At 38.5% G+C, this 17,189-nt stretch overlaps 1 protein-coding gene across 6 annotated transcripts in view; it reads left to right on the top strand.

The window, feature by feature from the left end:
* ARHGAP12 (Rho GTPase activating protein 12) overlaps window positions 1-17,189 on the top strand; it is a 52,609-nt gene that overhangs the window by 15,372 nt on the left and 20,048 nt on the right. For all 6 annotated transcript variants that reach the window (XM_087892976.1, XM_087892974.1, XM_087892977.1 and 3 more), the window contains 4 exons: window positions 6,687-6,950; window positions 11,547-11,687; window positions 15,274-15,354; window positions 16,491-16,616. In XM_087892976.1, coding sequence (XP_087749102.1) covers window positions 6,687-6,950; window positions 11,547-11,687; window positions 15,274-15,354; window positions 16,491-16,616 — 612 coding nt within the window. The remainder of the gene's footprint in view (window positions 1-6,686; window positions 6,951-11,546; window positions 11,688-15,273; window positions 15,355-16,490; window positions 16,617-17,189) is intronic.

Genomic DNA, 17,189 nt, shown 5'->3' with positions numbered 1-17,189 from the left:
GTTTCTAAGCAACTTCTTATATAAATGCAGGCATTCATAGTTAAATAGATTTCCTACTCTTCATTAAAAGTTGATGTATTCTTCATTAAAAGTGAAATATACATAATCTCTATAGTCTGCTTAAAACAATGTAAAACATTTTATTCAGCATCACTGAATTATTCAATAAATTATTAATGTTTCCCTATAACTGAGCTTAAATCCTAATGACTAATCCATGTTATTTGTTTGGCAAAATATAGAAGTAGTTTGCTACTGACTTATGTTTTATTTCTGGGCAGCTAAGCATAATTTCATCTTCTGTTTCAAGCACTATGACTAAATGAAAAAGAAGCTTTATTCAGTAGCTACATTTCCTGACTACTGCATTAATGCTAGTCATAGTCTAAAAACTGCTAAATTGTTGATTTCATAACTTTATTCATGGTTTTACAATAGAAAAGAAATGGGAAACAAATAAGGAAGTTTATAATATAGCATTGAGTTATTTTTTGTTGCACAAAATTTAAGGCACATGTATATACCTAAATACTATAAGATACATTTTGTGTTGTCCCCAAAGTTACCCCAATATTTTATATTGTTTAGTATCTATTACATTAATATTGCATCTTCCCCATGGTAGATCAGCTTTACTTAGTGATTTTGCTATATACTGTATATATAGTATTGGTAGCTGCCAGTGATTTATCCTTCCCAGATTTTTTTTCTTTGAGAATCATAAAATCATAGAGCTGGAAGGGACCTTGGCAGCCTCCTAGTCCATCCCTCTGCCCAAGTAGGAGTACCTTATATATCCTAGGCCAATAATGGCTAACCTTTTTGCGTTCGCGTGCCAGGAGAGGGGTGGAGGTGGGGGAGCACAGCCTTCCCCCCACACTCCTGGCACATGATGGCCTGGTAGGCCTGTTTTTCTTTCTTACCTGGTTCCAGATCCTTCCTATTTATCTGGGAAGGGCGAAAACAGCCTTTCTCACTCTCTCGGAGGCCCTCCAAAGACCTGAAATGGCCCATTTCCCAACTCCCGGTGGGACAGGAAGTGACATTTTTTGCTGTCCCCAGCCTCCAGAGCCTCTCTAGGAGCCTCTCTAGGAGTCTCTAGGAGCCTCTCTAGGAGTCTCTGGAGGCTGGGGACAGCAAAAAACATCACTTCCTATCCCACCGGGAATCAGGAAATGGGCCCTTTCAACCTCCGTAGAGCGTCCAAGGGAGTGGGAAAGGCTGTTTTCGCCCTTCCCAGATAAATAGAGAGGATCTGGAGACAGGTAAGAAAGAAAAACGCCCCCCCCCCTTCCGGGTCCTCCAAAGGCAGGAAACAGCCTGTTTCCCTACTTCTGGTGGGCCCAGAAGGCCCGAAAATCAACTGGCCGGTGCGCACATGCACCCCAGAGCTGAGCTGGCGTGCCCACGAATATGGCTCTGCGTGCCACCTGTGGCACGTGTGCCATAGGTTCGCCATCACGGTCCTAGGCAAACAGTTGTCCAATCTTTTCTTGAAAACCTCCAGTGCTGATATACCCACAAGTTTGGGAAGCAAGCTGTTTACTGTATTTTTCAGACTATGACACACCTCCCCCTCCCCCCAAAGTGAGTAGAAATATCTATGCATCCTATAGAGCGAATATTGTGGCTGGGAAGGAGGGTTGGTGCAGTGCCAATCAGCTGTTCTAGGCAGTGGGGGTTGTCACCGATCGTGATGGGTGGTGATAGGCAGTGGTGAATGGGCCATGGCGGCAATAACGTGCTGAAGCTGACCAGACTGTTCGCTGCTTGCTGCACTAGCCAGATGAATACCGGATGGATGCTGGGAGGCAGATTTTTTTTTTCTTGTTTTCCTCCTCTAAAGCTAATGTGTGCCTTATAGTCTGGAGCATTTTATAATCCAAAAAATATGGTAATTGTTTTCAGGAAAATTCCCCTTAGTTCAGGTTGGATTTCCCTCTGACAAGCTTCCATCTATTGTCCTATCCTCAGATTCTATAGAGAATAAATCAGCCTTCTCCCCCTCTCTCTTCTCTCCCTTCTCTTCCTCATGTTTCTCTTTTTTCCCTTTCTCTCATACTCTCCCTCCATCATTTTCTCATTTCTCTTTCTCTTTTTCTCCCTCATTTCTGTTTCCTTCCCTTCCCTTTTTCTTTTTCCTCTACCCGCTTTCTCCCTCCTTCCTTCCTTCCTTCCTTCCTTCCTTCCTTCCTTCCTTCCTTCCTTCCTTCCTTCCTTCCTCTCTCCCCCTTTTTCTCTCATTTGTTTCCCTCTTTTCCCTCTCTTATTTCTCTCTCCTTTCTCTCATTTGTTTCTCTCTTTTTCCTCTCTCCCATTCTATCCCTCATCATTTTCTCGTTTCTCTTTTTTCCCCTTTTTCTCTCATTTTTCTCTCTCCCCCCATCATTTCTGTTTTCTCTGTTTTTTCCTTTCTTTTGTTCTTTCTCTCTCTCTTCCCTTTTCTGTTTCCCTCTTTTCCCCTCTCTCATTCTCTTCCTCCAGCTCATTTCTCTCTCCCTCTTCCCCTTCTCTCTCTCATTTGTTTCTTTTTCCTCTCTAATTCTTTTCCTCCCTCATTTTCTCATTTCTCTCTTTTTCTTTTTCTCCCCTCTTCTCTCTCTCGCCCTCTTTCATTTCTGTTTTTCTCTTTTTCCTTTCCCTTCCTCCCTCTTTCTTTCTCTCCCCCATCTCTCTGTTTCCCTCTCTTTTCCCTCTCTCATTTCTCTCTCTCATTTGTTTCTCTCTCTTTTTCCTCTCTCATTCTCTCCCTCCCTCGTGGAGGCTTCTTCTGACACTTCTTAGTGCTGTGTGCACCTCGATTGCTTGGGGAGGCACACAACTTGCTCTCTGCCTTGAGACGCTGGCCCTGGCCGGCTGCAACCAATGATCCACATTGTAAACTGCGACCCCTCCTCCTCCTGAAGCCCATTACGATTCGGAGCATTGGCTGCAGCTGGCCTGGGCCAGCGTCTCAGGGCGGAGAGCAAGTTGTGCATCTCCCCAAACAACCGAGATGTGAGCAGCACTAAGAAGGTCTGGAAGAAGCACTCATGAGATTAGAGGCAAGTACAGGGGCGCTTCCCTCTCATTCAGAGCAAGTCTCCATCCCTATTGTTGCCCTTACCTTCTCAGGCTACGCGAGCAGTGACTGGGAGGGGAGGGCAACGGATGAGGCCAGCCAGCCAACAGGGAGCCACAGCAGGGGGACAAAAGAGCCGCATGTGGCTCTGGGGCCACAGGTTGCCAACACCTGATTTAGCCTCTAGACCAGGTATGTCAAACTTGATTTCATTGAGGGCCACATCAGGGTTGCGTTTGACCTTGGGGGGTGGGGATGTGGCCAAGGTAGGCAGGACTAGCTCAACATCACTCGGGTCGGGGGCATCTGTGGTGGGCTGAGCACTCTGCTGGCAAAAACAGAGCTCGGGAGGGCTGTGTGTGAGCTCCGTTTTTGCTGGCAGATGCACTATGGGCTGGTCCTTTGCTGTTTCCAGGATGCCCCGCGGGCCAGATCTAAGCATTCCATGGGCCACATTTGGCCCACAGGCCTTGAGTTTAACACCCTTCTCTAGATCGCTCATCATTTTTGTTGCTCTTCCCGACAATCTTTCTAGGGCTTCAGCTCTATTTTGAATTGTGGTGATCAGAACTGGATGCTGCATTCCAGATTGGTGTCCTTTGCGCAGTATAGAGTGATACTATCGCTTCCCATGATCTTGATGATAGTCTTTTGTTGATGCATTGGCTGTTTTGGCAGCTGCAGCACACTGCCAGTTTATATTTAAGTAGTAATCCACCAGGACCTCCAATGTCTTAACTTATCAGGGTCATATTGTGCTTCTGCTATTGAAATTAGAAATTAAATCTGAAGCAATGTATTTAAGAAAAGATATATGGGCATCATTTCTTAAATACATTGCTTCAGATTTAATCTCTAATTTCAACATTGATTTACAACCACAATTGAGACTATAATTTCTATTGCTTAGCGAAACAGATAAATGAGTTTTGTCTCATTTTACAACCTTTCTTGCCACAATTATTAAATGAATAGTATTAAATGAATAGTTGTTAAGTGAATCTGGCTTCCTTATTGGCTTCGCTTCTCAGAGGGTCGCAAAAGGTGATCACATAACCCAGGGACACTGTAACCGTCATAAGTGAATCACTTTCCCAGCTTCTGAATTTTGATCACAATCATAAGCAACAATCGTAAGTGCTGTTGTAACTTCCAACAGTCACTAAATGAATTGTTGTAAATCGAGGGCCACCTACAGTATGAAACAATACAGATAGTAGATTTTCATTTGCTAAATAGCAGCAAGCAATTTATAGATATCCATGAAACCTATTCAGTCTTTTATCTTATCGTTTGAGGAAAAGTGGGTATCTAGAATAATTAATATTAAAATAATCTTTTAATTTCATTATAATTAGATGTTTTAATTTGATAAAATCCTTAATTGACGAAGGCTTGCAGTGTAAGAGACACAAAATAATTAAAGATGCACATGGCCCTGTGTTTAAGTTGTAAGCAATAGACAAATACGTTTATAATGATACCCTCCCACTGAGAATAAGAAGAGAAAAAATAGTTTTAATTTGATTTCACAGACTCAACAATTGTGTGAAATAATTGCTCTGAATTTGTCACAATTTTAAAATTTTATCAATTTTACTTAAAATTGCTAAAATTGTGGTTTTGCTTCAGGATGGAATAACTGGCTGCACTGTCCATTTACAGTAGTCTTGACTTACAACAGTTTGCTTAGTGACCATTCAAAGTTACAGTGGTACTGAAACAAGTGGTCTTCCGGGTGCGCTTCAAGGTTTTGGTTACTATCTTTAGAGCGCTCCATGGCTCAGGACCAGGGTACTTACGAGACCGCCTCCTGCCACCAATAGCCTCTCACCGACCAGTTCGCTCCCATAGAGAGGGACTCCTCAGGGTGCCGTCGGCCAAACAATGTCGACTGACGGCCCCCAGGGGGAGAGCCTTTTCTGTGGGGGCACCTACCATCTGGAACGGGCTTCCCCCGGAGTTACGAAACATCCAAGACTTACGCATATTCCGCCGTGCCCTGAAAACATTTCTATTCCAACAAGCTGGTCTGGCCTAACTCTCCCTTTTTAATTGGCTTTTAAACTGGCTTTTAAATTGGGTTTTAAACCTCTTTAGATAAATTTGGATGTTTTTTAATCTTTGAGCCTAAATTACTTAATCTGTTTCTAAATAGTTTTTAACTTCTATATGTATTTGTATTTATTATGGCTGTTCACAGCCCTGAGTCCTTCGGGAGTAGGGCGGTATACAAATATGAAAAATAAATAAATAAATAAATAAATAAATAAATAAATAAATAAATAAATGAGTTATGACAGTTTTTCACACTTACAACCGCTGCAGCATTCCCTATGGTCACATGACCAAATTTCGGAAGCTTGGCAACTGACTCATATTTATGACGGTTCCAGGGTCCTGGAGTCATATGAACAGCTTTTGCGATCTTCTGTCAATGAGGAAGCCAAATTCACTTAACAACCGTGTTACTAACTTAATAATTACAATGACTCACTTAACACCTGTGGCAAGAAAGGTTGTAAGATGGGGCAAAACTCACTTAACAAATTTCTCATTTAGCAATACAAATTTTGGGCTCAATTGTGATCATAAGTCAAGGACTGCCTATGCTACAATTTGGGTAGAAAATTTCAAAAGCAGTTGGATAAATAAAATCTCTATGGTTATATTGAACTCCATAGCGACATCTGGTGGCATACATGAGTCTGTTTAAATAAATAATGAACTACCTATTACAAATCTACATAGATTTGTTTTGATATGTTTGTTTCAAAGATCCTGTTCTCCCACTTGGCTCCAAGGATTTTTCCCACTTGTTTTACATTGATTGGCTTCAAGTCACATAGCAAAGAGATGACAAGGTATTTGTTCTTTCTGTTGGCTTGATGCAGATCCTGATGCTGACAGGCCGAGAGGAAGTCATTGGCCAAGATCTACCAGCTGGCTTCTGTGTCTAAGAAAGGATTAGGATTTTCCTATTCCCAACACTAAACCATACCTGCTTGGAGTTTTATCCTCACTGATAATTAGAGAAATATCTAGCAATAGATAATGGGGACATATGGGTTAGCTTTATTCTCTTCCTTGCTCATTGTCACTTTTTGCTTAAAAGCAGTGCTTTTCATATGCATGTTATGTTTATTATTTTAGATTGCTACAGATAGTGAGCACTGGAAGTTTTTAAGAAGATTGGACAACCATTTGTCTGAAATGGCATAGGGTTTCCTGCTTGAGGAGGGTGTTGGACTAGAAGACCTCCCAAAATCCCTTACAATTCTGTTACTCTCTTATTCAGTTTCCCTACTGATAGGTAGAACTTAAACACAAAAAGACTAATTAGAATTATTTTCCCATACAGATTTTCAGAGCACCTCACAACACCCTACAAAGCAGATTTTTGTTCTGTTCTCAAGATACAATTAGAATTCTGGCACATGCTTTAGAATTTATAGTAGTGTTTCTCTAAAGATGGACTTTAAGATGGACCACCTCTCAGAATGCCCTCATCCATGATAGCCTCTATTCTCCCCCCCCCAGATTTAAGGAACGCTACTTTTTTCATTTATTCATTTATTCCCAACAAAGTGGTCTTTAAAACTGTACACAATTTGTTTTATTGTAGCCAGTGACACCACCAAGCCAAGGAAGACCAGATTCACCTGTTTATGCTAACTTACAAGAACTGAAAATTTCTCAGTCTGCACTACCACCTGTGCCTATAAGTCCTGCAGTTCAAATTAGTGGGGAGTGGGAGACCCATAAGGATATCACAGGACGCTACTACTATTACAACAAAGGGACACAGGAGAGAACCTGGAAACCACCACGTTGGACTCGGGATCCAAGCATAACAAAAGGAGACTGTTCGAACCAAGTAGATCAAGAGGTAAGTTGTGGATAATAATGAACAAAACATTCATATATGTTTGCTGTTTAACTGTTTAATATGCCTTTTTTTTTTTTACTTGTCTGAGGTTAGTACAGTCAAATAAAATGACTTGCAGATAGATCTTGCATGTGTATCCTGTTACAGAGAGGCTATCGTATTTTTGAAGTACACCTCTTTATTATGTTTGTGTTTTAAAATATTAAAAATTAAAAATTAATATATCATAAAAAATATGCCGAGGAAAATATTTGTAACTCAAGGCTGAAATGAGGGATCCTTGATGTTCTCTGAGATTGATTGGTTGCTTCCTTGCAGATGTTTCATTATTCAAACTAGGTAATACCATCAGTGCTTGTGACGATGATGTTATCTACTTTGGGTAATGAAATGTCTGCAGGAAGACAAGCAAGCTCAGAGAGCACTAAGGTTCCCTCAAATATATTTTAAATTGTTATAATAATGAAATACAAAGAGAAAAAAAGTCTACATTACATAATAAAGTTGAATAAGACAGCAAGCGCTAATTGTCAAGTATAAATAAAAACCTTATGGGAAAATTTTTTACTAACAGTTTCTCCCCTTCCCTTCTGTTTATTCTCCCAACTGTTGACCACCACAATTTATACTTTATATTGAACACTAAAATTATTACTAGCACCTGTTTGAACCTTTTAGTTTTTGCTATCATCTTTCTTAGATGCAGTATGAACTTTTAAGACAAAAGCAAGATTGTATGGTCTTACTCTGCTGTAATTTCTTCTGCAGAGTGTCAGGTGAAATGCTCAGAGCTTTCCCTAGAAAACTTCCTAGGCCTTATTATACTCCTACTTTAAAAGTCAAAAACAGAGTATCCAGAAAAACAAACAAAAAATAATTCAGGTTCCATACAAGGCTTTTGAATTGTTAGGTTGTGTTGTGTTCTGCATACTTTTTCAATGAGCTGTTAAGCATACTTAGAAAGAACATGAAAATAAAATGACTCTATATCTACGGGCATCTACAGTAAGCTAAAGTTTTTGTCAAAACAACAAAACATGTGTGATGTCTCTAATTCCAACACACACACACACACACCACACGCACAAATGACTTTATGACAAGTGTGATAGGGGCAGATATGTATTGTGGCATTGTGACTTACATTTTGATGTTTTTCCCTTGCAGTTTTCCTCTGCCTTCATTCTTTTGCAGCCTTCTATCTAGGGCAGTGGTTCCCAACGTGTGGCCCACGCCCTACTGGGGGGCAATTTGATTTCTAATGGGGGCAATTTGAACCCCATTTAACCACTTTTAGGCTTCCTCCGTGTGAGTAGGAGTCACTTTTTGAATAGTAAGAATTATATGTCACCGGGGGTGGGTGGGTGGGTCAGGATTTTAGAGATGCTTAGGTGGGGCATAGCCAAAAAAAGGTTGGGAACCACTGATCTAGGGGGTCATGATCCACACTTGGAGAAGTGCTATCTTTGTCTGCTTGTCACTGTACTTTCCATACCAATGTGGAATAATAACGTGAAACCTTATTAGTAACTTGGTATCAGGCAGGAGGTTGTCAAGCTTTATGCTTGTGTAAGAAGGAGTACCCCTGGCAATTTTTGCTTGCTACGCATGTGCTTTCACTGAGTTTTAAGCCTTTTAAATCAATAATGAATGCATCCTGTGCTCCTAAAAATGCTAAGCAGCAAAGTAGATTAATAAAGTTTTAATAAGATATATTCAACATGAATTGGAATAGGAGAATAATTATCATAAAACAACAGAAATGATGGGTTATGATGTTAATTTTAGAATAATGAATAATTCTAATCTGAGAAACTCAGTGGTATGATCCTTAAGAATGTTGTTGTGAAACCTACAATGTGCTCTCAGTGTTAGCGCTCTTATTTCAGCATTAAATCACCAGATTCAACCTTAAGAATTGTCTTTTTATAGGGACATAACTCTAGAACTAAGGTTACTGGTATTGATAATACTAATACTCCTTGTGTATTTTGGGCCCTTAGTTAATTCTTGTGGCCTCTGGGCCTTTGTTTGAAGAATGATGACAAATGAGATTCATTTATTTAAATAATAGGTTAACATGAAAAGACCTAATTTTTATGACCTAATAAGTACACAAACAATTATAAGTCTCAGTATCTTGGATCATCTTGGCTCATTTTAAGATTTTTGGATCGGCCTGGCATTTTAAATTGGGTTTAAATCACGGATACATATCTTGTCCTTCTTTATAAACTAAATTTTCCTTTTGTATGAAAGCACAGTGTTTTTAAACAAAACAACTGCTGCTGTTGAATATTAGTCTATTTGTGAGCAAATTGGATAAGCTAGATAATAATTAGGCATATTCAACTTCCTTTTATTATTTTTAAATACATTTATTATTTATTTACTTTATATCTGAATACCATTACCTTTTTTTACTTTTGAATTATTTTGCATTTTGAATTTTTATGACGCTAGCATAACTTAATAATATATATTAGGAGAAAGAAAGCAAGAATAGTGCTTTAAAAAAATTGTTAGAAACATGGTAAAATGTAGAAATCAGACTTCTAGATTCGGAATCCCACTTATAAGGAGAAACAAAAAAATTAAAATAGTCTGTGGATAATGTTTACAGAAGGAAATTGATAGAAAGACCAGGGGAGCAGAAATACAGTTGCAAGAAAAAGTATGTGAACCCCTTGGGATTACGTGGAGTTTTGCATGAATTGGTCATAAAATGTGCTCTGAACTTCACCTAAATCACAACAATAGAAAAACACAGTCTGCTTAAAATAATACTACACAAACATTAGATGTTGCCATGGTTTAATTGAACATAACATGTAAACATTCACAGTGCAGGGAGGAAAAAGTATGTGAACCTTTGGCCTTTGGTTGACCCTCCTTTGGTAGCAATAACCTCAACCAAACGTTTCCTGTAGTTGCAGATCAGACCTGCACAACGATCTGGAGTAATTTTGGACCACTCCTCTTCACAAAACTGTTTCAGTGTAGCAATATTCTTGGGATGTCTAGTGTGAATCACTCTCTTAAGGTCATGCCACAGCATTTCAATCGGGTTGAGGTCAGGATTCTGACTGGGCCACTCCAGAAGGCGTATTCTGTGCTGTTGAAGCCATTTTTTTGTTGAATTACTTGTATGCTTTGGGTCATTGTCCTGTTGCATCACCCATCCTCTGCAGAGCTTCAGTTGGCAGACAGATGGTCGTATGTTTTCCTGCAAAATGTCTTGATAAACTCTGGAATTCATTTTCCCATCAGTGACAACAATCTGTCCAGGCCCTGAGGCAGCAAAGCAGTCCCAAACCATGATGCTCCCTCCGCCATGTTTTACAGTGGGGATAAGATTTTGATGTTGGTGTGCTGTGCCTTTTTTTCTCCACACATAGTGTTGTGTGTTCTTTCCAAACAACTCAATTTTGGTTTCATCTGTCCACAATATATTTTGCCAGTAGTGCTGTGGAACATCCAGGTGCTCTTTTGCAAACTTCAAACGTGCTGCAATATTTTTTTTTGCAATGGCTTCCTCCGTGGTGTCCTCCCATGTACTCCATTCTTGTTTAATGTTTTCCTTATTGTAGATGTGTCAACAAAAATGTTAGCATGTGCCAGAGATTTCTGTAGGTCTTTAGCTGACACTCTAGGATTCTTCTTTACCTCATGAAGTATTCTGCGCTGTGCTCTTGCAGTCATTTTTACAGGACGACCACGCCTAGGGAGAGTAGCAACAGTGCTAAACTTTCTCCATTTGTAGACAGTCTGTCTTACCACGGACACATGAACATCAAGGCTTTGGAGATACTTTTGTAACCCTTTCCAGCTTCATGCAAGTCACCAATTCTTGATCATAGGTCTTCTGAGAGCTCTTTTCTGCGAGGCATGGTTCACATCAGACAGTGCTTCTTGAAACCAGTAAACCCAAAACAGGTGTGTGTTTTTAAAGGGCAGGACAGCTGTCAGCAACACATCCAATATCATCGCACTGATTGGAATCAAGGTTGGCTTACTCCTGGCCCCAATTAGCTCTTGGAGAAGTCATTAGGCTAGGGGCTCACATACTTTTTCCTCCCTGCACTGTGAATGTTTACATGTTATGTTCAGTTAAATCATGGCAACATCTAATGTTTGTGTAGTATTATTTTAAGCAGACTGTGTTTTTCTATTGTTGTGACTTAGATGAAGTTCAGAGCACATTTTATGACCAATTCATGCAAAACTCCACGTAATCCCAAGGGGTTCACATACTTTTTCTTGCAACTGTAGAATTAAGAATTATATAAATCCTAGGTGGTTTGAAGTGTTGCTTTAGCTCACATTTTTGTTAATGGCACAGTCTTTGTAAATGTTGCTTCTAAACTAAGCTAACTTTGACACACAGACACACACACACAGAACAGAACTTTAATCTTTTACAAAAGTAAACTATCCATAAGTAATCAGATTAAACTGTGTTGCTGTTTAAGTTTCAGCTGTTTCATGTTAGAATGCATTCTTTGTTCAAAGATTTACTGTTACAGTTTTCAGTCTTTTATAGAGTTTAAACTAATGTCAGTTCTCAATATTTCCGTGTTTGACTATTTGTTGTAGACAATTTCAACACAAGAAAACTCTCACAGTCCTTGTAACAGCCAGTCAGACAGTCAATATGATTCTCCTCCCAAAGGTTGGTCAGAGGAGATGGATGAACATGGCCAAACACAATATACCAGTGACCTCACCAATGAAAAGGTATACAGTTCTTCATCACATATCTGCCAAGGTGATAGAAATTTAGTCAATATTATTTCCAATAGGTATGACTTCTCATAATTATCAGTAAAGTTTTGATTAGTGCCAGTGTCCTCCTATTTCTCTATTTCTTACGAGTTTTTGTCTGTTGCTATGTTTAACTGCTTTTAAAAACTATTCTATGTTTAGCTTCTGCTTGTGATGAAAATAAAAGTTTTATAATTGCTAATTGTACAGTTGTCACAGTTGCTAAGTGAAACACATATTCATTAAATGAATCCAGATTTCCCACATTGACTGTGCTTGTCAGAAGCCAGCTGGGAAGTTTGCAAATGGTGATCACATGACCCTGGGGATGCTGCAATTATCATAAATACATGCTGATTGCCGAGCACCCAAATTTTGGTCATTTGAGGGATAGTTGTAAGTCACTTTTTTCAGTCCCCTTGTGGTCACTAAACAGATATTTGTAAATTAAGGACCATCTGTATATCCTTCTAATGTCAGAAAAAAGACCTAAGGATATATTCTTAGCTTTGCATTTCCTGCAAAGTTGCCATTAACTCTAGTGTTATTTTCATTTCTGAAACTATGAACATTTACATTTCATCTGACTATTATACTACAAGAGCATTTTTATTTAAGAGCAACTCTAAAATGGGTTTCAAATAGGTACTTTGTGAGATTGAACAGATGAGTATCAGTATATTTACATGTATAAAATACTATATTTAAATTTAAAAAGCACAGTTTCTAAAAATGTTCTAGGATTAATAAGAGATCAGGTTTGAAAATAGATATTTGCCTGATTGCCTCTGTGCAAAACACTTAAGCAGTCATTGTCATCAACAACATTTTAGTCATTGTCTATCCACTGCAGGATGAAGGACTCTTCCGCGTATTTCCAACCAATATGGTCCTGAGCTTTCTTTTGCCAATTGGCCCCTCAACACTTGCTGATGTCATTAAGCAGGACAGTAAATTACCTATCTCAGTATTTTTCAACCTTGACAAGTTTAAAACACATGGACTTCAACTCCCAGAATTTCCCAGCCGCCTATGCTGGCTGGGGATTTCTGGGAGTTGAAGTCCACATGTTTTAAAGTTTCCAAGGATGAGAAAAATACTGACCTATATGGGTATTTAGATGTCCTTGAAACACTATTGAATGAAGTTCTGTGAAATGGTAAAAGGAGTGATTATATAACCCAGCTCAGAACAAAGATACTTAAAAGTCTGCGTATAAGGTGGGATCTTTGTAAAAGATGGGAATATGGCATAGGAATAGGGATCCTGTGTGCTCCCTTTAGAATAGGGTTCTTTATTGAATCCATCTATCTGGCCTGACTTAATCCTTTTTCTCTCCTTTTCCCCCTAGCATGGGTACAGAAAATAGGAGCAAATACAGAAACAAACTGTGCATGAACCCTCTTGCTCAAACAAGGCAGATAGTGTTCCTTCTTTTTCTTTTCTTCCAGTAAAATTGCAGAACAGAAAATATAGTGGGAATGAACAGTGCTATGTTTAGTTTTTCACTCTATTCATCCAAGCAGCCACATGCCATCAGGGAGCTTATAAGAGTAATTTTATTGTCTCCTTGAACTTTTCTTTAAAAAATTGATCTAGTTGTTGTTTCCAGTTTGTTTGAATAAAAATGAAGGAGGTTTATCAGTTTAGCCAAAAGGGAATCTTTGTTTTTCCCATTTTATAGCAAGATTAGATTGCCATCTACAATTGTATGTAGCAAAAGAATTGAGAATGTTTTAAGGACTGTAATGTTCTCCATCATGATAACAAAGGGTAAAGCCCTGTCTATATTATAATACATTTCTTATATTTCTTATAATTCTGTGGTATTTCTTTGTGAATGCAGTCCTTGGAAAGAAAATACTGAAAAACAATCAGCTATATTACTATTTTGTTAAAAGTAATATGTTCTACTTTGCATGTTGCTACAAACTACCGTATTTTTCAGAGTATAAGATGCACATCACATTTTCCGATGGTTCCAGGCAGCGAGGATCCTCACTTCCACTTGGATTTTGATAACAAGCAGCCCAGATCTTTTTATCTGTTTAAAACAAACATTATCACCCTATGCGCATTTAACTGGAGTGGGTGGGGGATGATTTTTATGGGGGCAGAAGAGGGACTTGGCATCGAAGGCTCCACTCCATTCCACTCCTGTCTTCCTACCTATAGATGTAGGCGTTGAAAGCCTGGCTTTCTCGCAGCAAGGCCCAATAGAGACGCTGCACTTCAGTCCTCCTGGATGCTGCCATCTTGTAAACACTGTGCCGGGCTTCCCGGCAAGCCCCTGCACCTTTACTGCCTTGGTCGGAGCCTGATTCTGGAAGCGGCCTGGGGAAGCATGGAGATCGAGACTCGGTTGGCGAAGTGGGCGCTGCGTGTGGGGGGGTATAAGGCAAGGCGCTGCCACCCGAAAACACTTACCACGATCTCTGCCACCTGGAGCTGCCTGAAAACACGTGCCCCATTTTTGGAATCGGACAGGAAAGTGTTTTTGGGTGGCAGTGCAGGGGGTGTAAGGCAAGGTGCTGCTGCCTGCAAACACTTTCCTCCCTGATTCCAAAAATGGGGCGTATGGAGGCAAAGAAAGAGTATCACGTTTTCGGGCGGTTCCAGGCAGCAGAGATGGAGAGTGGAGCCTTCAGTGCCAAGTCCTTCTTCTGTCCCCATGAAAATCATCTCCCATCTCATCCCACCTCACCCACTCCAGTTAAAAGCGCGTAGAGTGATAGGGTTTATTTTAAACGGATAAAAAGATCTGTGCTATTCGTTATCAAAATCTGAGTGGAAGTGAGGACGCAGCTGATCCTGATGCTGGTAGGCAGAGGCAGAATTCTTCTTTTCTTGTTTTCCTCCCAAAAAATTAAGGTGTGTTTTATAATCTGGTGCATCTTATAGTCCAAAAAATACGGTATATTCATTGTAAAATTGTATGTACTATACTATTTAATTTGATTGTGTTGGCATTGTCTGACTGTTAAAAGTAAGATATTTAGTGAATATTTCTTAAATTAGGAATTCCTGTAGTTTTCCCTTCCAATCGTTTCTAGCCTTGTCTGAAGTCAGTGAAAACTGTCTTTATGCCTGACACAGAAGATATCCAGATATAAAATAATTATATTTTCAATGCTTTCTTAAAAACTCCTTACCTCAAGGTGTTTTGATCAAACATGTTTTAGGTAAAACAAAGCAAAACTACGTTTTATCATCTGCAAATTATAAATTGTTAACAAAGTTAAAATAGGTTGTAGAATTTTAACTCATGATGTTAATTATATTATGAATAGATTGTGGAAGAAATACCAAGCCATCATAAACATGTGGTTTGTTCATCTGGCTACGTGGGAAGAAAACTTTGGATTGATAGAATTCTCAAGAGTCACAATGGAATTAGGTGGTCTCTAAATTTAATAAAATAACAAATACATCTACAATATCTGTTACAAAAATGATAGCTTTTTTTCAGCTGCCTGAAAGGGCAGTATTTAAAAATGAACGATGTTCATTGTTCTGCTTTTTAAAGTAATCACTATTTCATTAACTTTTTTTTCTGAAGTGGGTAAAACATGTAGATGAACAAGGTCGGGCATACTATTACAATGCAGATGGAACACGTTCAGAATGGACTTTGCCAAATGTAAGTAAACAAATATAATCACAACTCTATTTTTAGTTCTGTATCACGATAAGGTATTTTTAAATAAAAAAAAATGGGGGAACTCATTTTGATTTAATTGATTAAATAAATAATCAATAGCTTACCAACCTCTCATTCAATGACTGTTTGAAGTTACAACAAATACTGAAAAAGATTTATGGCTAGCCCTCAAAGTTATGGCCATTGCAGCCTCCCCACAATTATAGTTATGGCCATTGGAGCCTCCCCCAGGCATGTGATCATGATTCTTGGCAATTAACATACCTACACAATGGTTGGTCATCAGTCATGTGATCACCATTTGGTACCTTCACAACTGGCTTCCAATAAGCAAAGTCAATGGGGAAGTTGGCAAGAAGTCACAAGTCGCAGTCACATGTTGTTGTTGTTTTGCTTAATTACCATGAGTAATTAGTTTAACCACAGCCAGAACTGACATTGTAAGTTAGTATGATCATATGATATTTTACTTTATGACTACATTGTTTAATGATAGAGTTGCCAGTCCCAATTGCAGTTGAGAGAACTACTTGTACTGTATTATGCTCTGATTCCACATTTTCCTGTTATTATAAATGTAAGGAGAGTATGCAATTATAAAATACAAAACAACATAAGTTGTTGTTCTTCATTTTGATTGAAAGTTGCCTTTTGGGACTAGCCATTCAGTGTGCATAGATGTCTTTATTTAATTTGCCTCTTGTTTCCCTCTATTAACAGTTTCTTGGGATATGAATAACAAAATAAGTAAAATATTGCATAGGTTGAATTAATCTAGATTCTTACTGGCTAGATGTAATTGTAAATGCCATTCTTGTATAATTAGGTGTAGATGCCAAAGGCCTGATGTGTATGACGAGTGACAAAAATACTAATTTTAGGTGTCCTGCAGGACTGTTGGATTAATTTATAGGGCTTCTTAAAGATTAAAATACTATTGAATGTAACAAAGATCCAAGATACTAGATTTTTTTTCAATTCTTCAGAAGACAGGTATATACATATTATGCTTGAAATTAGTGAAAATACTACTTAAAATTCTTCCTAGTAGATTGTACATATATTATTTGTTATCAGATGTAATTACATTTACATATGGGTTTTATTTTCATTAGTATAATGCTTCACTACAACAGCAAAAAGACATAGTTAAAAGCAGAAGTTTGGACAGGAGACTTCAGGAACCAGTAGTTTTAACAAAATGGAGGCACAGCTGTGTTGTGTTGGACACAAATGACAAGGTAGGTATATTTTAAATAATTGTTTGGCTTTCTACTTACTACATAATCACTGATTTCCGTAAAGACTAATACCATATTAATATCTGCATGCAATATAATCTCTTTATTTCAATTTTTTTTCTAATTTTGGGAAATGCATTACATTCAGATATAGAACCTAGTATTAACTAAAAAATATGAAAAGCTGTATTTACTTTCTCCAAATATTTTTTAAAAGGTTGTTGTTGAGAATATATATGAATTAAGATCTTAGTCTACAGAGTTTAGAAATATGGTGTTCTCAAATGGATCCCTAATGGTTGCTTTTTTGCTTTATCTCTCTGAAGTCAGTAGGTATTTGAGGAATCGTGTTTAAAATGTTAAAATGCATCCTAACCAGCAAAAGATAACAGAGTACAATAGACAAGATAAAGAATACCAAGCAATTAAAGAATACCAAGAATTAAACAATAGTAAGCAATATCAATGGAAGCAAGAACATCACACATTGATTGTTGCTAGTTTTAAGTGTGGACTAGATTTAGGCCCGTGATGGCGAATCTATGGCACGTGTGCCACAGATGGCACGCGGAG

This window comes from Pantherophis guttatus, chromosome 4 (genome assembly GCF_059756535.1).
Source record: "Pantherophis guttatus breed Tessera chromosome 4, ASM5975653v1, whole genome shotgun sequence".
Classification (NCBI taxonomy): domain Eukaryota; kingdom Metazoa; phylum Chordata; class Lepidosauria; order Squamata; family Colubridae; genus Pantherophis; species Pantherophis guttatus.
The sequence above is the reverse complement of the archived record's forward strand: the minus strand, read 5'-3'. Positions and strand labels throughout refer to the sequence as shown.